Below are 23499 nucleotides of genomic sequence, written 5' to 3'. Positions count from 1 at the left end.
CAAACAATTAAGTACTCTTAATTTCATAATTTCTTAATTTCACTTTATGATGGAATTATGACTTGAACTTTTCAGTCCAGGTTTTTATTTATTTGCTAATCCATACTGCATCCATTCACATGTTTTTCTGTAAATTATACTCTAGCTAAAACATTTGCAGGTGTGTGGATTATTGGAGTGACACAGGTTATATCAAAGCCTTTTAAATATCAATATCGAGCACTGTTGCATTTGGCTCGAATTCATTGCTGCTTTCAGAAATGAATCATATCGATCTAAATTTGAACTGAAGACAGACTCTCCGGAAATTTGTCATTAAAACCACAAGTCAGCCAATATCTGTCCACAGAAACTAATGTAAACTGGTGCTGGTCTTTCATTAGAACTGATAAAAACAGGCAAAAGGCTTAAATTTCCTATTCAGACACATATTGCTCCTTCTTTTTTGAGTCCTTGTCTCAGAAATCTTTGTCAAAAGTCAGAATCCTACAAGAAAATGAATCTCAGAGTTGCCTCTGATGACATATATGTAGATATATGTACTTTAATAATAAATTTACTTTGAACTTTTCAATTCTTTGCACTACTTTTGCTAACACTTGCAACAACACCACACTCTTGTAGATCACAGCAAAATAGGTTTTTTTTGTTAATAGTTTAGGTGCTTTATCATTCATCTTATCTCACATACCTACATTAACATGAGACAATTGATGAAAAATTCTGGGGAAATGATAATGATAATAATTGATCTGTTGGATCGTGCACTGCATTCGTGCACCACCAGTGATAGTGCCTTCTTCCCTGGGTGGCTGAAGCAGACTGCAACACAGTGCACGACAAGTTCAGCTCCACTGCTAACCAACAACTCACTAGTGGGGAAGAAACGGAGTACTTGATGTTCTTGATAGCCAGCAGTGTCATGCAATTGTGAAAAAGATATAAAGAACTAGCAATTGCATTTTTGGTCAGACCCACTACATCTGAGTGGACTGCCATCTTACCGGTTCCTGCTCGTGGAATACAAGCTCATGGGTGATAGGTGAAACCAGGTGAGGGGGAAGATGGGTGCATGGGAGAGTGGGGATGAAATAAGAAGCAGGGAGTGATCCACTATCCTCTCCTATCAGACCCCTCCTTCCCTTTCTTAGTACAATACAATACAATCACTAACATCTGCACAACATCTGCAACCCATATGTTACAGAAGTCTCTTCATGTTCTGCTGTGCAATCTTACCTCCATGGAATATAGCAGAAAATTAACCCATTCTTGCTCCCATTATATCAATAGCTTGCTAAAAGGCTTTGTGTATTTCTCGATGAATCGCATTTCACATACTGAACGTAGATCTCTGCATAAAGTACATTTATTTTCTGAGTATCTGCACTCTGCAGATGTAGACTGATATATCTCTTGCTGCATTGCTCACAGATTCTTATTCCTGATGCTAACAATTGCAGCCACTTCTCCTGGCCATGCTGATACACAGGACCTCCCTCCTGCTATGGATACCAATAGACAGGGATTTCCTAGTCTCTTTAGTTGGGTATGGGATTGACCTCCCTCACTCCTGCAAGGCAGCCAAAGTGTTTGTGGTTGTGTGGCTGCCAAAGGGAATTAATTTTAATTTCAAAAATAAATTTCTATTCATTAAAAATATACATAAATTTGGTTCTAAAGGCAGTTGCTCGCTTTCATTGTTTACATGATTTGTGTTTTTTTTGCTTTCTCTGCGCAGTGGTTGTTGGTCTTTTTGTTAATGGGATTCTTTTGGTTTTCCTGTTTTGTGGCAGTTTGTAAGCAGACCAATCTCAAGTTTGTAAGATTTATACATACTTTCAGAATAAATGTATTTTGAATTTCTAAAAAATACAAATCATCAAATAACTCTCTTTATGTTCATGGTGTCATTCAATCAGTAGATTCTATTCACAAATCATAACTACCATTCACGTGACATCTTTTAACAGTACACTCTACAAGTGTTTAAGAGGCTTTCACACTGAACACAACACTTCAGTGTCTAGAGATGGCAGGACGTTGGAATGTGTTCCTTCCTCAGAAAGGTTTGTATTGGCTACATCAAGCTCCAGCACATGAGGCTGGAGCCTGGAATGTGTCAATCAGCAACATACTGTTATGGACATTTTGTTAAATGGGAATCAATGAGGGGAAATTTCCTTCTGGTCAATGTATAGCCACGTATCACAAATGTGTAAAATGCGACAGCATCCTTAGTCATTCAAGTCACATTTTGGTGCTTATGTCTAGTTGTGAACACCTCCATATATATGGTTTGAAACTGGATTTTGGTCAATTTCACCAATTTCAGCAGGGGCCCTAATTGGATATGGTGTTAAACCGTGCTGTGGTTTTGAGTATACCAAAAATAACAGTTACCCAATCTCAAGACGAATGTTTCTGTATCTGTCAGTTTATATATGACCAACAATCGCTCCCTTGCTATCAACATAAATCCTTCTCATAAGACCAGCCAAATGTGACTTCCCAAGAGCTCCACATTTCTGAAGAGGCTTGGATTGTTTAGACACATGGGAGAACAAGGTTCTCTAAATCAAGTGCTAAACAGAAAGCAAGAAAACCTTTGTTTTTGTTTTTGTTGAAACCAAATTTAAAACTCCTTCTTTGGCAAATTCCTCTATTTTCTGCTGGAATGTAAGAAGAGCAGGAGGAAGGAAATGCCTTTGAATGGGATTAGAAATTATTGGTCCACATGGGAAGGGTGGGCCCTAGGGCCTGTTCCAGTGCTGAATTATTCTATTGCTCTTTATCTTTGAATCTATTGCACCAATGAAAAGATGACATGGCATACATTGCAGGAAACCTGGTCCAGGCAGTGTGGTGGATATTCCAAGCGAGGTTTTAGAAGTTGATTGTGAAATAGATGCAATTTGTCCAGCTGTAACAGATGCTCAGAGAAAAGAAGATCCTCAGTCCACACAGGGAGCACAGCCTTAAAAGTGGAAACGTGGAGACTTTTGAAAAAGTCATCTTATGTTTTGTACATTTGGGTCCATCCTGTCATCCATGGGCATCCTTGCCAGTATTGGTAGCGGCTTGCATTTGACACTGAATGGCTCAACTGTCCTAGTAAAATGTGCCCTCGCTAGCGCTGGCTGAAGCTAGCTGGGTAACCCAGTCTTGCTTTAGCAATGGCCTGATGATCTTTGACCTTAAACATTAACAAGTAACACAGACGGCGCCTCACCTGCTGAGTATTTCCAATACTTTCAGCTTTTATTTAGACACTTTACTGACTCAAGCCACGGGGCTAAACCTGAGTCAATTCACCCCATCTCCTCCAAAAGCCACTAAACTTCCTACTTTTTGTCATCATATCTCCACCTTCCCTTCTTAGAACCATACAAAACACATCTTCAGCCCCCTAGGTCCATGTTGACTACTACATTTCCATCTAAACCAATCCCATTTACCAACACTTGGTCTGTAGCCAGCTTTAGAAGCATTCCATTCCGGCCAACAATATGGTGAATCTCTCCTGCACTGTCTGCAGTCCAATCACATCCCTGCTATGTTGTTGTGGACAAAACTATTCATAATACTTCAGCTGTGATCTAACCAAAGTTTTATAAATTTGTAACATAACCTCCATGCAATAATACTCTATGGACTGGCTAATGAAGGCATGTATAAGCATGCTTTTTCATTACCTTATTTATCTGTGCTCCCACCTTCTCAGATCTTTGGAATGTATACCATGGTCCCTCTATACTCTCCAAGGCCTTACCAATTATTCTGTCCTACTCTTCTTAGCCCTAACACAACACATTATCACATGTTCATCAGGATTAAATTTCATCTCCCTTTACTCTGACCATCTTACCAATTGATCAGTATGCATCCTGAGCCCTGTGGGCCTGTGCACCCGCACTTATTAATTGTTGTCTTATCCAGTGTCATTAAGCCATTGTGCTTTATGTTTAACCTTATCTATTTTACTTTGACTTGCATTTGTTTTCCGTGTACTATGATTATTTAAAGCGGACTCCTGACTTGTCTTTGTTTCTGACTCTACATCGGAGACTATCAACGCCACCAATTTTGTTATCTGCAAACACAATCATTCTTCCGATCACCATATTCAAATATTTAATGTCTTTACAACAAAGTGAGCATCCCAGTACTGGTCCCACTGCTCTTGTCTCTTAGCCCTTATGCAAAAACGTTTTGACCCACTTTGCAGAATTAACTGAAGGGAAAACTGGAATGTTTGCCTTGTAGCATGACTGCTTGCTCTGTACTGCAACACAAGAAAAGGCAAGCTGTCAAATACCTGCCTTTGTCATTTATTCATGACCCCAATGATCTTATTTTCACAAATAACACAAATAATATTTTTAATTTCCTCTCTCCACATCCTTCACTTTACCCCTCCTACACAAACTTATGTTACCCTCTCCTGAGCATAACATTCATCTTTTTTTTCTGCAAGGAGGGGCATAGAGGTATAGTCTAGTGGTTTTATGTGGAACAATTGAGGGAGTCTGCTCTGCGTTTTCCTGTATGTTTTCACTGAATCGTCACTGATTGATTCAAATCTGAATGTGGTGATCATGGTGGGAAAAAGTAAAGATGGATGGTCCTATCTTTCCTTCTCTTAGGAAGCACGGGACTACCAGCCTCCTAGGTACAAAGGATGTGGTCCACCGTGCCTCTTCCTCCGTCATCCGCACTCACCACACATCAGGGATGGTAGGAAAAGGATCTGTCCAGTTAATTGGTATGGCCATATTTCAATAGCAACTTTTGATTCTGTCGATGAGGCTTTATGTCCACTTTGAATGGAAATTTACATGAAACCACAATTTAACAGTGGCTTCCTGTGAACCCACAGGCCGATGTTGTATGTGTGTTTGAGAACGCGGGAGAGAGAAAGAGAGCAACACACATCAAAGTTGCTGGTGAACACATTTGATGTGTGTTGCTTGAATTTCCAGCATCTGCAGAATTCCTGTTGTTTGAGAGAGAAAGAGAGATTTATTTCCCATGACGATCCCCCGTTGTGCTCTCCGACCCGCAGTGTGTTTCCGCTGAGGGAGGAGCGCAGGCGGGTACCAAGAGAATGACTGACAGGAGACGAGGAGTCCAAATCAGCAACTTCGGATCCAAAAAAGAGATCAGAGCCTGGGGGCTTGTCTCCGCCTTGCTCCAGTCCTGGTGCTTGGAGATCCTGTGCAGTTCGACTGCCTCTGGTAACTCAACTCCGACCAAAAATAGCCGTGTCGGCACTCAAGGGAAACAAATGACAACTCCAGGGAGGACGCATCTATTAATCCCCATTGGTTTGCTTTTACTGATACCCGGTAAGCTTATGGTTTTAACCTCAATGAAAATGTAATTCCGAAAATAAGGACTAAATTAGGATTATTGTATAGAATGTAGTCTCTGTGTTTGTGCAATTACTATTCTGTTGCCTTTATAAGTGATATTTGTGTGTGTGTGTGTGTGTGTGTGTGTGTGTGTGTGTGTGTGTGTCTGTGTGTCTGTGCGCGCAGATTGTCTTGCCTCCAAAGCAGAAGACCGTCTATTCCGGAGAATATTCCGCAAGTATAATCGGTACATCAGGCCCGTCGAGAACGTCTCCGACCCGGTGACAGTGCAGTTCGAGGTCTCCATGTCTCAGCTGGTCAAAGTGGTAAGTGTATGGACTCAACTCAATGGCAAGTGTGTATTTCAATAGATAGTGCTGTTACTTTTTAAAGTTGGTAATTCCTTTCATCTCAATCGCCTCTTTTGACAGGATGAAGTCAACCAAATAATGGAGACGAATCTTTGGCTTCGGCATGTAAGTTGTATGAGTTATACTGTACGGCGTTCATCTCTGGGAGCAATGGCCCCACTAATGTAACAGCAGTAGTATTGGAACCAGTATAGTCTATTTACCAGTTTCTCGGATTAGTCCGCTAATCTGGGTGCAGTTTCTGCTCTGTATTTACTTCCAGTATGTGCCAGACTGCCCTGCTTAATTTAATCACTGTTCACTTCATTACCAATAGCAAGCAGATTTGCTGTGAGATGTGCACTGAAATATCAGCAGCAGGAACATCAGCATCCTCTTCCTTTAGTTGATAGACAGAATGAAATCATTTGCATGGGTTGTTCCATTATACCATTTATCCTCAGGATAGAAGGTTTACCCTCTCTTTCAGGGGAGTCAGTTTGCAAAAGTATTTTAAAACAGATGTGATTCAAAGCCAAATAAATTCAAAGTGCAATATGGCAGGGTTGTGAGAGAAGATCAGTGTTTAAGTCTAATCACATTGCTCATTAATAAGCCAGATGAGGGGTGGGCAGTTAGCTTCCTTCTGCACTGTTCCGGTCCTTAAAAAGTCTGCCTATTTCTACCTCCATATCAGCTAACTATTTCAGGGCTCTCCTTGTCAACCTACTTAAACTGAGGTGACTTAAAACTTTGATGCCCCCCCCCACCCTCCCGAACTTACACCATTTTTCCTTGAGTATGTTTACTTGCCCATGGTCCATTTCCTATCTTTGTGATCCCCTCCTTCCTGAGTTCCTTGAACTCCTCCAATTCTGCAGGCCCTGATGAAGGATTTCAACCCAAAATATTGACAATTCCTTTTCTCCTGCCGATTCTGCTCACTGGCTGAGCCCTCCCGGCGGATCAATTGTTCCAATTCTGACTTCTTGATGATTCTGAAGTTAATTGCTCCATCCTTAGTGGCTGTGTTCCTTATTGCCAAAAAGAGCAATCCTATCATTCCCATCCAACACCAATCACCCATACCAAGCCTCTTCAAAATAGTGCATTGGAATCTTTCATTTTGATGTGGGAAATTTAGTGAAGTGTCTGAAAAACAGTATCTCTGCGAATGCAGTACTACCTGCACTGAATTATCAGTCTAGATTCTCACACTCATCTCCAGAATGAGTTTTGAACCTTCTGACATATTTCTGGCAGTGCCACCAACTGAACTAGAACTGGCACTTAAGGCTGACATGAAGCTATCCTTATGCCACAGTTAACTGGCCAGTTAGATTCCTCGACCACATTAGAAACAGGAAGGGAGCAGTTACTCTATTGGGAGTATTCTCTAGGCCTCCTGGTAGCAGCAGAGATACAGAGGAGCAGATTGGGAGGCAGATTTTGGAAAGGTGCAAAAATAACAGGGTTGTTATCATAGGTGACTTTAACTTCCCTAATATTGATTGGCACCTGATTAGTTCCAAGGATTTAGATGGGGCAGAGTTTGCTAAGTGTGTCCAGGACAGATTCCGGTCACAGTATGTAGACAGGCCGACTAAGGGGAATGCCATACTAGATCTACTACTAGGTAATGAACCGGGTCAAGTCACTGATCTCTCAGTGGGTGAGCATCTGGGGGACAGTGACCACCACTCCCTGTCCTTTAGCATTATCATGAAAAAGGATAGAATCAGAGAGGACAGGAAAATTTTTAATTGGGGAAGGGCAAATTACGAAGCTATAAGGCAAGAACTTGCGGCTGTGAATTGGGGTGATGTTTTTGCAGGGAAATGTACTATGGACATGTGGTCGATGTTTAGGGATCTCTTGCAGGATGTTAGGGATAAATTTGTCCCGGTGAGCAACATAAAGAATGGTAGAGTGAAGGAACCATGGGTGACAAGTGAGGTGGAAAATCTAGTCAGGTGGAAGAAGGCAGCATACATGAGGTTTAGGAAGAAAGGATCAGATGGGTCTGTTGAGGAATATAGGGAAGCAATAAAGGAGCTCAAGAAGGGGCTGAGAAGAGCAAGAAGGGGGCATGAGAAAGCCTTGGCGAGTAGGATAAAGGAAAACCCCAAGGCATTCTTCAATTATGTGAAGAAAAAAAGGATGACAGGAGTGAAGGTAGGACCAGTTAGAGATAAAGGTGGGAAGATGTGCCTGGAGGCTGTGGAAGTGAGCGAGGTCCTCAATGAATACTTCTCTTCGGTATTCACCAATGAGAGGGAACTTGATGATGGTGAGGACAATATGAGTGAGGTTGATGTTCTGGAGCATGTTGATATTAAGGGAGAGGAGTTGTTTGGGTTGTTAAAATACATTAGGACAGATAAGTCCCCAGGCCCTGACGGAATATTCCCCAGGCTGCTCCACGAGGTGAGGGAAGAGATTGCTGAGCCTCTGGCTAGGATCTTTATGTCCACGTTGTCCATGGGAATGGTACCGGAGGATTGGAGGGAGGCGAATATTGTCCCCTTGTTCAAAAAAGGTAGTAAGGATAGTCCGGGTAATTATAGACCAGTGAGCCTTATGTCTGTGGTGGGAAAGCTGTTGGAAAAGATTCTTAGAGATAGGATCTCTGGGCACTTATAGAATCATGGTCTGATAGGGACAGTCAGCATGGCTTTGTGAAGGGCAGATCGTGTCTAACAAGCCTGATAGAGTTATTTGAGGAAGTGACCAGGCATATAGTGCAGTGGATGTGATCTATATGGATTTTCGTAAGGCATTTGACAAGTTTCCACACAGTAGGCTTATTCAGAAAGTCAAAAGGCATGGGATCCAGGGAAGTTTGGCCAGGTGGATTCAGAATTGGCTTGCCTGCAGAAGGCAGAGGGTGGTGGTGGAGGGAGTACATTCAGGTTGGAGGATTGTGACTAGTGGTGTCCCACAAGGATCTGTTCTGGGACCTCTACTTTTTGTGATTTTTATTAACGACCTGGATGTGGGGGTAGAAGGCTGGGTTGGCAAGTTTGCAGACGACACAAAGGTTAGTGGTGTTGTAGATAGTGTAGAGGATGGCAAAGATTGCAGAGAAACATTGATAGGGTGCAGAAGTGGGCTGAGAAGTGGCAGATGGAGTTCATCCCAGAGAAGTGTGAGGTGGTACACTTTGGAAGGACAAACTCCAAGGCAGAGTACAAAGTAAATGGCAGGATACTTGGTAGTGTGGAGGAGCAGAGGGATCTGGAGGTACATGTCCACAGATCCCTGATAGTTGCCTCATAGGTGGATAGGGTAGTTAAGAAAGCTTATGGGGTGTTAGCTTTCATAATTCAAGGGATAGAGTTTAGGAGTCGCGATGTAATGATGCAGCTCTATAAAACTCTGGTTAGGCCACACTTGGAGTACTGTGTCCAGTTCTGGTGGCCTCACTATAGGAAGGATGTGGAAGCATTGGAAAGGGTACAAAGGAGATTTACCAGGATGCTGCCTGGTTTAGAGAGAATGCATTATGATCAGAGATTAAGGGAGCTAGGGCTTTACTCTTTGGAGAGAAAGAGGATGAGGGGAGACATGATAGAGGTGTACAAGATAATAAGAGGAATAGATAGAGCGGATAGCCAGCGCCTCTTCCCCAGGGCACCACTGCTCACTACGAGGGGACATGGCTTTAAGGTAAGGGGTGAGAAGTTCAAGGGGGATATTAGAGGAAGGTTTTTTACTCAGAGAGTGGTTGGTGCGTGAAATGCACTGCCTGAGACAGTGGTGGAGGCAGATACTCTAGTGAATTTTAAGAGACTACTGACAGGTATATGGAGGAATTTAAGTTGGGGGATTATATGGGAGGCAGGGTTTGAACATCAGCACAACATTGTGGGCCGAAGGGCCTGTACTGTGCTGTACTATTCTATGTTCTATGTTCTATGAAACACACTGGACTTTTTATTCAAAGAAGTCTTCCAGCAAGATGGATACAATGTCTTGAAGAAGATGTCAGCCCTCAACCCTTTGCTTAGATAAATTGGTATTACAACCAGGGATTTTGATCAATTTAACCGAGTTTTTTTTTTCAGGGTAGCAACCAAGAAACAGGGAAAATTGTAAAGCGTGAAAAACTAAAAATTCCAAAACTGGAATGTCAGCAGTTCTGAAGTATTCCTCCCTCTTTGCTCAATACGTTGTTGAACCACCTCTCGCAGCTATTAAAGCCAGTAGTCTCTTTGGATAATTCTTTATTAGCCTTGCACAACATGATGGAGCAAGATTTACCTATTCCTCCTTGCAAAATTGCTCAAATGGTGCTAGGTTAGTTGGGGAACAGTGGTGGATGGCAATCTTGAGGTGTTGCCAGAGATGTTCAATTGGGTTGAGGTCAGGACTTTGACTGGGCCACTCAAGGACATCAATTTTTCTCATTTTAAACCACTCCATGGTTGCTCAGGCAGTGTCCTGCTGAAAGATGAACTTCCTCCCTAGCTTAAGCTTTCTGGCAGAGGCTAGCAGGTTTTTATCCAGAATTTCTCTGTATTTAGCAGTATTCATTTTCCCCTCAATCCGGATCAGATTCCAATTGCATGATGCCCCTTCCACCATACTTTACTGTTGAAATGGTGTTACGTAGCTGATGGCAGTATTAGATTTATGCCACATGTACTGCCTGTAAATAGAACAGTACAGCATAGTACAGGCCCTTCGGCCCACAATGTTGTGCTGACCCTTAAACCCTGCCCTCCATATAAACCCCCCCCCCTTAAATTCCTCCATATACCTGTCTAGTAGTCTCTTAAACATCACTAGTGTATCTGCCTCCACCACTGACTCAGGCAGTGCATTCCACGCACCAACCACTCTCTGAGTAAAAAACCTTCCTTTAATATCCCCCTTGAACTTCCCACCCCTTACCTTAAAGCCATGTCCTCTTGTATTGAGAATACAGGACTGAGCAAAATGTCACTTAGAAGATACTGTAAAGATATGGAAGAAGGCCCTGTGGTCAGATCAGGCTAAAGTGGAAATTTTTGGCCTCAACACTAAGCGGTACGTGCGGCGTAAATCCAATACTGTGAGTCTGAAGATTAAGTTTTCTATGAACAAATAAAGCACTGATACTATTTAGTTACTCTTTGGACCTGAGGAAAACAATATATTTTTTTATCTCTATGTAAGAATTTTCCAATTCGTTTATATAAGTATTTGAAAATATAATAGATGTTCATTATTTAATGCTTTGCAGGAATATTTAAAGTTCTCAGAGAAAATGACACCTTCTTCAGCAGCTTCCTTCTAGGTCAGCAACTGAATGAGATCACTTAATAAGAGAATCTTACAGATTTCCATGCTCAGTACTTATGAAATCTGTGAGCTTTTACTGATTACTAATTGTTATTCATTACCAATATCTTTATAGTAATAAGCCTATATTATTGTAATATGTTGTGGCTTGAAGACAGCAATAGGAAATCTGTTTTCCATCCTTATTTTACTGATTATTATTGTTACATCTTTATTAATTATCAGTCAAAATGGAAGCCATCTACAAAGCTCAATTAGAGATTTCATTATCTTCGGAATATGGTTACCTTTCACAAGAACAATAGCAATTAAAGGATTAAACATGGTATAAAACCTTACCACTAAAATTGTGCATTATGTATCATAAATAATTAAACAATTGATAAAGCAATGCATATCCTTCTGAATGCATTTCTGTTTTTCCATGAGTAACAGATCTGGAATGATTACAAATTCCGATGGAATCCAGTTGACTATGATGGTATCAAGTACATCCGAGTCCCATCTGACAAGATTTGGAAGCCGGATATTGTACTATATAACAAGTAAGTTTTAAGATCAGTCAATGGGCATTAGTGCTTCAATCTAATGAGAGAATTTATGACCATTTCCACATTTGAAAGTTGCACTGATTACTTCTGGATTTTCCACCTTTACAGTGCTGTTGGAGGTTTTCAACTTGAAGATAACACCAAGGCTCTTCTCAAATACGATGGCACTGTTACCTGGATGCCTCCAGCTATTTTCAAAAGCTCCTGTCCTATGGACATCACCTATTTTCCCTTTGACTATCAGAATTGTTCTATGAAATTTGGATCATGGACCTATGACAAAGCTAAGATTGACCTAGCGATCATAGGGTCCAAAGTAAATCTGAAGGACTTTTGGGAGAGTGGCGAATGGGAGATCATTGACGCCCCTGGATATAAACATGAAATTAAGTATAATTGTTGTGAAGAGATTTATCCGGACATCACTTACTCTTTCTACATACGTAGACTGCCTTTGTTTTATACTATCAACCTGATCATTCCCTGTCTGTTAATCTCTTTCCTAACTATTCTAGTTTTTTATCTTCCCTCTGACTGTGGGGAGAAGGTCACTCTTTGCATATCTGTCCTCCTCTCTTTGACAGTATTCCTGCTGGTTATCACAGAAACGATCCCTTCAACCTCCCTGGTGATCCCTCTGATTGGCGAGTACCTCTTATTCACGATGATATTTGTGACTCTCTCTATCATTATTACAGTCTTTGTCCTGAATGTTCATTATCGAACGCCAGCCACCCACATTATGCCAGGGTGGGTGCAAAAAGTCTTCTTGGAAATCTTACCTAAAGTTATGTTAATGAAGAGGCCTTTAGAAGAAAAGAAAACTGAGAAACTAAGAAGCAGGCGAAGGAAGGATACGTGTATCCAGAAAGACTGTGCCAACCATCTGGAATATGGAAAATTCGAGTCAGATGAAGATCAGACAAAATCATTCTGCTTGTACTGCAAGGAGCCCAAGAGTACTGTAACCTCTAACCTGGAAGGACAAATCAGTCCTCAATCACTTGAATCTCTGCTTGGCATCTCAGTTCTTTCTTCTGAAATTCAACAGGCAATAGAGAGTATCAAATACATTGCAGATAACACAAGGAGTCAGAATGAAGCTAAAGAGGTTAGTAAATTTGCTGTGTGTATCTGGTAGAGTCATAATATCATAGAGTCATACAACATAAAAACAGGCCCTTTGGTTCAACTCAACTGTGCTGCCAACAAGTTAGTCTGCATTTCTTCATAACACACCGAGTCCCTCGTATCCATGTACCTATCTAGGTAGTACGTAAACGTTACTGAAATACTGCCTGTAAAACTAGCACCACCCATTGTGTGAAGAAGCTGTACCTACTCTCCCTATTAAATCTCTTGTCTCTTAAACCAATGCCTTCTTGTTTTTAGCAATCTGCCCCCAGCTCTCAGTTAAAACATAATGTACTTTCACCCTGTTTATACTCCTAATCATCTTGTATACCTTGATCAGGTGACCCCTCAATCTCCCACGTTCCAGTGAGTAAAGTCCCGGTCTCCCCTCTGTCAAACCGCCCCTCCATCACCCACATTCCAGTGAGTAAAGTCCCAGTCTCTCCTCTGTCAACCCACCCCTCAATCTCCCACGTTCCAGTGAGTAAAGTCCCAGTCTCCCCTCTGTCAAACCGCCCCTCCATCACCCACATTCCAGTGAGTAAAGTTCCAGTCTCCCCTCTGTAAAAACACCCCTCAATCTCCCACATTCCAGTGAGTGAAGTCCCGGTCTCCCCTCTGTCAAACCACCCCTCAATCTCCCACGTTCCAGTGAGTGAAGACCCGGTCTCCCCTCTGTCAAACCACCCCTCAATCTCCCACATTCCAGTGAGTGAAGTCCCAGTCTCCCCTCTGTCAGGTGATCCCTCATTCTCCCACATTCCAGTGAGTGAAGTCCCGGTCTCCCCACTGCCAGGTGATCCCTCATTCTCCCACGTTCCAGCGAGTGAAGTCCCAGTCTCCCCTCTGTCAAACCACCCCTCAATCTCCCACATTCTAGTGAGTGAAGTCCCAGTCTCCCCTCTGTCAGGTCATTCCTCAATCTCCCACATTCCAGTCAGTAAAATCCAAGTCTCTCTTCTGTCAGGTGATCCCTAAATCTTCCACATTCCAGTGAGTAATGTCCCAGGTTCCTCTCTGTCAAAACACCCCTCAATCTCCCATTTTCCTGTGAGTAAAGTCCCAGTCTTCCCTCTGTCAAACCACCCCTCAATCTCCCATGTTCCTGTAACTAAAATCCCAGTCTCCACTCTGTCAGGTGACTCCTCAATCTCCTACATTCCAGTGAGTGAACTCCCAGCCGCCCCTCTGTCAGGTGATCCCTCAATTTCCCACGTTCCAGTGAGTAAAGTCCCAGTCTCCCATCTGTGAAACCATCACACAATCTCTCACGTTCCAGTCAGTAAAGTCCCAGTCTAGCCTCTGTCAGGTTACTCATCAATCTCCCGCGGTCTAGTGAGTAAAGTCACAGTCTCCCCTCTCTCAGGTCAACTCTATATCTCCCATATTCCAGTGAGTAAAGTCCCAGTCTACCCTCTATCAAACCATCCTTCAGTCTCCCATGTTCCAGTGAGTAAAGTCCCAGTCTCCTCTCTGTCAGGTCACTCCTCAATCGCCTACGTTCCAGTGAGTGAACTCCCACTCTCCCCTCTCTCAGGTGATCTCTCAATTTCCCACATTCCAGTGAGTAATGTCCCAATTTCCCCTCTGTCAAACTAACCCTCTATCTCCCACATTCCAGCAGGTAAAATCCCAGTCTCCCCTCTGTCAAACCACCCCTGAATCTTCCATGTTCCAGTGAGTAACGTCCCAGTCTCCCACCTGACAAACCACCCCTCAATCTCCCATGGTCCTGTGAGTAACGTCCCAGTCTCCCATTAGTCAAACCATCACACAATCTCCCACATTCCAGTCAGTCAAGTCCCAGTCTCTCGTCTGCAAGGTAACTCATCAATCTCCCACGTTCTAGTGAGTAAAGTCGCAGTCTCTCCTCTCTCAGGTCATCTCTATATCTTCCATATTCCAGTGAGTAAAGTCCCTGTGTCCCCTCTATCAAACCATCCTTCAGTCTCCCACGTTCCAGTGACTAAAGTCCCAGTATCCTCTCTGTCAAACCATCCCTCAATCTCCCATGTTCCAGTGAGTAAAGTCCCATTCTCCTCTCTGTCAGGTCACTCCTGAATCTCCCACGTTCCAGCAAGTAAAGTCACAGTTTCCACTCTGTCAAATGACCCCTCAATCTCCCACGTTCCAGTGAGTAAGGTCCCAGTTACCTCTCTGTCGAACCACCTCTCAATCTCCCACGTTCCAGTGAGTAAATTCCCAGTTTTCCATCTGTGAGGTCACTCATCATACTCTCATGTTCCAGTAATTAAAGTCCCAGTCTCCACTCTGTCAGTTCACTCATCTACCTCCTATGTTCCAGTGAGTAAAGTCCCAGTCTCCCCTCTGTCAAACCACCCTTCAATCTCCCATGTTCCAGTGGAAAAAGTCCCAGTCTCCCCTCTGTCAAACCATTCCTCAGTCTCCCATGTTCCGGTGAATAAAGTTCCAGTCTCTCGTGTGTCAGGTCGTTCCTCAATCTCCACGTTCCATTGAGTAATGACCCAGTCTCCCCTCTGTCAAACCATCCCTCAACCTCCCACGTTCCAGCAGGTTAAGTCCCAGTCTAGCCTCTATCAGGTTACTCATCAATCTCCCATGTTCTAGTGAGTAAAGTCGCAGTCTCCCCTCTCTCAGGTCATCTCTATATCTCCCATATTCCAGTGAGTAAAGTCCCAGTCTCCCCTCTATCAAACCATCCTTCAGTCTCCCATGTTCCAGTGACTGAAGTCCCAGTCTCCTCTCTGTCAGGTCACTCCTGAATCTCCCACGTTCCAGTGAGTAAAGTCACAGTTTCCACTCTGTCAAACCAGCCCTCTATCTCTCACGTTCCATCAGGTAAAGTCCCAGTCTCCTCTCTGTCAAACCACCCCTCGATCTCCCATGTTGCAGTGAGTAAACTCCCAGTCTCTCGTCTGCAAGGTTACTCATCAATCTCCCATGTTCTAGTGAGTAAAGTCGCAGTCTCCCCTCTCTCAGTTCATCTCTATATCTCCCATGTTCCAGTGAGTAAAGTCCCAGTATCCCCTCTGTCAGGTCACTTATCAATCTCCCACGTTCCAGTCGGTAAAGTCCCAGTCCCTCGTCTGCAAGGTTACTCATCAATCTCCCACGTTCTAGTGAGTAAAGTCGCAGTCTCCCCTCTCTCAGGGCATCCCTCAATCTCCCACATTCCAGTGAGTTAAAGTCCCAGTCTCCCCTCTATCAAACCATCGTTCAGTTTCCCACGTTCCAGTGACTAAAGTCCCAGTTTCCTCTCTGTCAAACCAGCCCTCAATCTCCCATGTTCCAGTGAGTAACGTCCCAGTCTCCCATTTGTCAAACCATCACACAATCTCCCACATTCCAGTCAGTAAAGTCCCAGTCTCTCATCTGCAAGGTTACTCATTAATCTCCCACGTTCTAGTGAGTAAAGTCGCAGTCTCCCCTCTCTCAGGTCATCTCTATATCTCCCATATTCCAGTGAGTAAAGTCCCAGTCTCCCCTCTGTCAGGTCACTTATCAATCTCCCACGTTCCAGTCGGTAAAGTCCCAGTCCCTCGTCTGCAAGGTTACTCATCAAACTCCCACGTTCTAGTGAATAAAGTCGCAGTCTCCCCTCTCTCAGGTCATCTCTATATCTCCCATATTCCAGTGAGTAAAGTCCCAGTCTCCCCTCTATCAAACCATCCTTCAGTTTCCCACGTTCCAGTGACTAAAGTCCCAGTTTCTTCTCTGTCAAACCAGCCCTCAAGCTCCCATGTTCCAATGAGTAAAGTCCCAGTCTCCTCTCTGTCAGGTCACTCCTGAATCTCCCACGTTCCAGTGAGTAAAGTCACAGTTTCCACTCTGTCAGGTCGCTCCTCAATCTCCTATGTTCCAGTGAGTGAACTCCCACTCTCCCCTCTCTCAGGTGATCCCTCAATTTCCCACATTCCAGTGAGAAATGTCCCTGTCTCCCCTCTGTCAAACCAACCCTCTATCTCCCACGTTCCAGCAGGTAAAGTCCCAGTCTCCCGTCTATCAAACCACCCCTCGATCTCCCATGTTGCAGTGAATAAAGTCCCAGTCTCCCCTCTGTCAAACCACCCCTGAATCTTCCATGTTCCAGTGAGTAACGTCCCAGTCTCCCATCTGACAAACCACCCCTCAATCTCCCATGGTCCTGTGAGTAACGTCCCAGTCTCCCATTAGTCAAACCATCACACAATCTCCCACATTCCAGTCAGTCAAGTCCCAGTCTCTCGTCTGCAAGGTTACTCATCAATCTCCCACGTTCTAGTGAGTAAAGTCGCAGTCTCTCCTCTCTCAGGTCATCTCTATATCTTCCATATTCCAGTGAGTAAAGTCCCTGTGTCCCCTCTATCAAACCATCCTTCAGTCTCCCACGTTCCAGTGACTAAAGTCCCAGTATCCTCTCTGTCAAACCATCCCTCAATCTCCCATGTTCCAGTGAGTAAAGTCCCATTCTCCTCTCTGTCAGGTCACTCCTGAATCTCCCACGTTCCAGCGAGTAAAGTCACAGTTTCCACTCTGTCAAATGACCCCTCAATCTCCCACGTTCCAGTGAGTAAGGTCCCAGTTACCTCTCTGTCGAACCACCTCTCAATCTCCCACGTTCCAGTGAGTAAATTCCCAGTTTTCCATCTGTGAGGTCACTCATCATACTCTCATGTTCCAGTAATTAAAGTCCCAGTCTCCACTCTGTCAGTTCACTCATCTACCTCCTATGTTCCAGTGAGTAAAGTCCCAGTCTCCCCTCTGTCAAACCACCCTTCAATCTCCCATGTTCCAGTGGAAAAAGTCCCAGTCTCCCCTCTGTCAAACCATTCCTCAGTCTCCCATGTTCCGGTGAATAAAGTTCCAGTCTCTCGTGTGTCAGGTCGTTCCTCAATCTCCACGTTCCATTGAGTAATGACCCAGTCTCCCCTCTGTCAAACCATCCCTCAACCTCTCACGTTCCAGCAGGTTAAGTCCCAGTCTAGCCTCTATCAGGTTACTCATCAATCTCCCATGTTCTAGTGAGTAAAGTCGCAGTCTCCCCTCTCTCAGGTCATCTCTATATCTCCCATATTCCAGTGAGTAAAGTCCCAGTCTCCCCTCTATCAAACCATCCTTCAGTCTCCCATGTTCCAGTGACTGAAGTCCCAGTCTCCTCTCTGTCAGGTCACTCCTGAATCTCCCACGTTCCAGTGAGTAAAGTCACAGTTTCCACTCTGTCAGGTCACTCCTCAATCTCCCACATTCCAGTGAGTAACGTCCCAGTCTCCCCTCTGTCAAACCAGCCCTCTATCTCCCACGTTCCATCAGGTAAAGTCCCAGTCTCCTCTCTGTCAAACCACCCCTCGATCTCCCATGTTGCAGTGAGTAAACTCCCAGTCTCTCGTCTGCAAGGTTACTCATCAATCTCCCACGTTCTAGTGAGTAAAGTCGCAGTCTCCCCTCTCTCAGTTCATCTCTATATCTCCCATGTTCCAGTGAGTAAAGTCCCAGTATCCCCTCTGTCAGGTCACTTATCAATCTCCCACGTTCCAGTCGGTAAAGTCCCAGTCCCTCGTCTGCAAGGTTACTCATCAATCTCCCACGTTCTAGTGAGTAAAGTCGTAGTCTCCCCTCTCTCAGGGCATCCCTCAATCTCCCACATTCCAGTGAGTTAAAGTCTAAGTCTCCCCTCTGTCAAACCACCCCTCAATCTCCCAGTTTCCAGTGAGTAAAGTCCCAGTTTCCCTCTGTCAAATCATCCCTCAATCTCCCACATCTCAGCGAGTAAAGTCCCAGTCTCTTGTCTGTGAAACCACCCCTCTGTCTCCCATGTTCCAGTGTGTAAGGTCCCAGTTTTCTCTCTGTCAAACCATCCCTTAATTTCCCACGTTCCGCTGAGTAAATTCCTGTCTCCCCTCTGTCAGGTGATGCGTCAATCTCCCACATTCCAGTGAGTAAAGTCCTAGTCTCCCATCTGTCTGGTGATATCTCAACCTCTCACATTCCAGTGAGTAAAATCCCAGTCTCCCCTCTATCTCCCACGTTCCAGTGGGTAAAGTCCCAGTCTCCCCTCTATCTCCCACGTTCCAGTGGGTAAAGTCCCAGTCTCCCCTCTGTCAGGTCACTCATCAATCTCCCATGTTCCAGTGAGTAATGTCCCAGTTTCCACTCTGTCAAACCACCCCTCAATCTCCTACATTCCAGTGAGTAAAGTCCCAGTTTCCCCTCTGTCAAACCATCCCTCAATCTCCCGTGTTCCGCTGAGTAAAGTCCCAGTCTCCTCTCTGTCAGGTCACTCTTCAATCTCCCACATTCCAGTGAGTAAATTCCCAGTCTCCCCTCTGTCAGGTAGCTCCTCAATCTCCCACATTCCAGTGAGTAAATTCCCAGTCTCCTCTCTGTCAAACTACCCCTGAATCTCCCATGTTCCAGTGAGTAAATTCCAGTTTCTTCTCTGTCAAACCACCCCTCAATCTCACACGTTCCAGTGAGTAAGGTCCCAGTCTCCCCTGTGTCAGGTCAGCCCTAAATCTCTCACCTTCTAGTGAGTAAATTCCCAATCTCCCCTCTGTCAAACCATTCCTCAATCTCCCACGTTCCACTGAGTAAAGTCCCAGTCTCCCCTCTGTCAAACCACCTTTCATTTTCTCAAGTTCCAGTGAGTTATGTCCCAGTCTCCCCTCTGTCAAACCACCATCACTGTCCCACGTTCCAGTGAGTAAAGTCCCAGTCTCCTCTCCTTTCATGCTCATCTCTCCATTAAATGATTAAGTAAGTGTACCACAGCTACTTCACAGCTGTAGTGTTCTGTTGTAAATTACATTGATTTTAATTTGCTGTACATTAAGTTGTTCATTCCAAATGGCTAATATCGGTGCTTAGTCATTACTTCTGCAGCTCATGATTCCACCTCATTGGACCCTGTCAATGTACAGTTTTATTGTTTTCTCTCACACACTATCCTGCTTTATTTTAATGTACATATCTGTTATCTGTGTCTCAACCACTGTTCTATGGCAATGTGTTCCATAGTCCAGTCCTTCATTGGGCAAGGCTGTTTCTTCTCAATTCCCTCATGTATCTATTAATGACTGTCATATATATGATAAACATGAGAGAGTCTGCAGATGCTGGAAATCTAAAGCAACACACCCATCTGGTAGGAGAGGAGAATGGGCCATGGGAGAAAGGGAAGGAAGAGGGGACCCAAGAGAAATAATAGGCAGGTAAGGAAAGGTAAAAGGCCAGAATGGGGAAAAGAAGAAGGGCAGGGGAGAAGGAGAAAAACTTCTCGTCAGAATAAGAAATCAATATGCCAAAAGGTTAGAGGCCATCCAGTAGGAATATAAAGTGTTGCTAATCCACCCTGAGGGTGACCTCATCTTTGCACAAGAGGAGGAGAGACATATAGATGACTGTCCTGACTTCCCCTCATAGGTGGTAAAACCTTGTGTATATCTACTCTAACATACTCTTTGATCATGAAAAATAATACTTTTTGTTACCTCTAAACATTTTCTTTTCTGAAAGGTATAACTACTAATTTCTTGTATGAACCAGATAAACCTTTTATAGATCTCTCTATTGCCTCGCCATTCTTCTAATGTGGCAATCAGATGATTTACTAAATTGAATGCCCTCTGACATCTCCCAGTCAAACATTGGCAGATTTTCTTAACAACCCTATTATTTCTTACTGTCTTCAAGTTAATATCACCTATGTACACAGATTCTCATAGTGTTGCTGGAAATTTCTCCCATTGATTAATAAAGTGGTAATAAATATTAATTTTAACCTAGCCAGGTAGACATGATCCCCCAAGTTCCCATTATTTAGTGGTCATTTCCCTAGTTCCTGTAAAGGAACATTTGTTCAAAAGAATCATTCAACCCATGGAGCAGAATAATAGAACACACAATAATATAAAGGGGATAGGGGTATCAAAATTAATATCACCAAGTGATGAGTCGTTCCAGTAATTGGTCTATAAATTCAAAAATACACTTAGATGCACATATGCACCTATAACCCTCTCCAATTATTTCTATGATTTTATCATGATAATATAGGGTTTAATGCATATCTGATGAATAATGCACAAAAACATACAATAATCTGCCTAAACATACATTAATATTTTAAAGCTCATATGCATATTTATTCCATTGTTTATTTTGCATTTATATTTATGAATTTATAACATCTTCATGACAAACTTTATTCCAAAGTGAGCGCATTTTTTTTACCGATGACATGTTGACAATATTCATTTTCATGAATTGTTCTCTTTGTTTGATAAGTACAGTAGTGTTAATGCCAATGAGCTGCCTCCATCATGAGATATATTTCATTATTGGATGTCATGAAAAAATACCGGTGACCAAAAATAATAGCATTCTGTGAGCAGCCTCAAAGAATAACAAAAAGAGAGATACCTTGCTTTTGGTAGAATCGGAATCAGCATTTAATATCACTGGCATATGTCGTGAAATTTGTTAACTTTACGGTAGCAGTTCAATGAAATACATGATAAATAAATATAGAGAAAAAAGTGAATTACAATACGTATATATATGTCTACTAAGTAGTTAAGTTAAATTATGTAGTGCAAAAAAAAGAACTAAAAAGTAGTGAAGATTCCTCGGTGGTTAAAAATATTGTTTGACACTGCTAGTGCAGTCCTGACTGAGTATTGCCCAAGCAGAGATACCAGTTTTCAGATTGTTGAGATTATACCTCATCCATCAGGTTGAAGAGAGTCCTTTTGAAATTATTTAGAGTAGATCTGCAATTTTCCCTCAGTTATCTTGCCACTGATTATTTCTCAATGTGGACATTTATTTGATACTACTTCTGCTGTCGTGTCTTCCTCTACATTGCAATGATTACAAAATGCAGTATTGATGTTGACTTGCTTGTAACATATTTGTTAGCACAGAATACTTGCACTGTATTGACACCACATCTTGTGGCCAATTTTGAGCATCAGAGAATTGATACAAAATGTTCTTTATATGTTTCAATTATCTTGCTTGAAATAATCTCTTATGTTTTTGTTCCATTTCTAAAGCTGTGAATATAATGGGAAGGTAATCTGTTTTTATGTCTTGCAGGTTGAAGATGATTGGAAATATGTGGCTCTAGTGATTGACAGGATATTTCTGTGGGTTTTCACTTTAGCTTGTGTTCTTGGAACTGCAGGATTGTTTCTACAGCCATTGATGGCTACAGAATAATTGTGTAGCATTTGATACCTATAAAACTCATCTGTGTTATGATCCAGTGTGTGTTATATCAATGTCACATGTCACATCAAAACCTACATTGCATGACAACATTAAAAATAATTAAAGATTACTCCACTGAAATCTCCGTCTTTAATATTCTGGAAAGATTGACTGTTAACAAATCACTGTTTATGTGTGAAACTACAAATCATCTATATTACTGTACCATATCTAAGTCTTGTAGATCATGTCCAGAATATATTATGGGAGATGTGATGAATATTTCATGAAAATACACCTTTTAACACAGTAAGCTAAATTAACCATGAAAACATCTTGTGGATTGTTCTTTTTTTCTTAATATATATTAATGCTTTGGACTTGAATGTATAGTGTACAATTTCCAAATCCAAAGATGACACAAAACGTGCAGACTTAGTAAAACATGACAAGGATAGTAATGGACTTCAATGAGATATATAGATATGTTGGTGGAATGATTGATATGTAGAATATGAAATATAATGCTGAGAAATATGAAGTATACAATGAGAAGTGATAATATATAGTACAATTCTATAAGGACAACAAGAATAGAGATACCCTAGTAAGTATGTGTGTAATTCACTGAAGTTAGTTTGAAAAAGTGATTTAAGAACATCTACAATCCAGGGCTTTATAATAGAGGCACAGGGTACTAGAGGATTTCACAATGAATGTTGATAAAACATTAGCTGAGCCTTTAATGTGTGGACATCACACTTTAGAAAAAAAAATGTAAAGGTTTTAGAGAGGGTGATGAGAAGATTTATTAAAATAAATCCAGGGACAGGGGCTTTAGTTCTGTGGATAGACAGAAGTTTTGGAACAGAGGAGTTTATGAGAAAATCTGATAGAACCTATTTAAAACTAAAGTGTATAGGCAGTGTAGATAAAGAGAAATGCTTCTCATTAATGGAAAGATCAAAAGCTGAGGGATATCAAATGAAGGTAATTGTCAAACTGTCAAAAGTGACATGAGAAAATATTTTCTTTATATGGGCAGTGGGCCTAACCAGTTAGCTCTTACACTGAGCTGGTATAGGTTTGATGACCTGGATGGTGTAATGGGTCATGTTAATGAGCAATTCGGTGTCCAGGAGATGTGGTAATAAGTGTACAAGGGCAACAAAGTAACTAAAGCCTAATTTATTATCATAGAATAGAAAACACAAATAAACCACACAAAATGCTATGTAGTAAGCCACAAAGACTTCGGGGTTCGTGATTCATAGTCAACACTTGATTATTGCTGTGGTCGAGGGAACTCCAAGCTCTGACCCACTCATGAAACCACCCCTTGGTCACAAGCACTGACCTCGTTTTCCAGTCCTTGGCTGAAGTCCAACGAAACAGGGAAAAGCACTCCAATAAATATAAGTTTCACAAGTGCAGAGCAACCACAAGACAGAAAACTCTTTGATCTTTTGTCTCAATAAAGCCTGCCTTTTTTCAAACACATCCTGTATCCATTAACACAGTGTTCAGCATACTCTCATCAATCAACTAAATATTGTAATGGTTACTCTTCATCCATTAGTCCATCAATGATTTGGGCACAACATTCCTTTTGGACCTACAAAAGAACATTAATATTACATATGAGATGAGCCT

General features: G+C 42.5%; 1 protein-coding gene across 1 annotated transcript; it reads left to right on the top strand.

Moving 5' to 3' along the window:
* The first annotated feature begins 5224 nt into the window (after positions 1-5224).
* chrna6 (cholinergic receptor, nicotinic, alpha 6) lies at positions 5225-22134 on the top strand. The gene is made up of 6 exons (XM_063047644.1): positions 5225-5348; positions 5541-5680; positions 5786-5830; positions 11426-11535; positions 11650-12652; positions 21733-22134. The coding sequence occupies exons 1-6, from the start codon at positions 5288-5290 to the stop codon at positions 21853-21855; spliced, it is 1482 nt and encodes a 493-aa protein (XP_062903714.1). The 5' UTR covers positions 5225-5287; the 3' UTR covers positions 21856-22134.
* Positions 22135-23499: the final 1365 nt, after the last annotated feature.

The sequence above is a fragment of the Mobula hypostoma genome, chromosome 5, assembly GCF_963921235.1.
Source record: "Mobula hypostoma chromosome 5, sMobHyp1.1, whole genome shotgun sequence".
Taxonomy (NCBI): domain Eukaryota; kingdom Metazoa; phylum Chordata; class Chondrichthyes; order Myliobatiformes; family Myliobatidae; genus Mobula; species Mobula hypostoma.
This window is presented reverse-complemented; position numbering and strand designations above follow the sequence as displayed.

What these genes read in the sequence shown, in the direction of transcription:
- chrna6 (XM_063047644.1), top strand. Translation starts at nt 5,288, where the DNA reads ATGACAACTCCAGGGAGGACGCATCTATTAATCCCCATTGGTTTGCTT. An exon ending in CGAATCTTTGGCTTCGGCAT is followed by an intron (nt 5,831 to 11,425) that starts GTAAGTTGTATG and finishes CATGAGTAACAG; the next exon opens with ATCTGGAATGATTACAAATT. An exon ending in GATATTGTACTATATAACAA is followed by an intron (nt 11,536 to 11,649) that starts GTAAGTTTTAAG and finishes CCACCTTTACAG; the next exon opens with TGCTGTTGGAGGTTTTCAAC.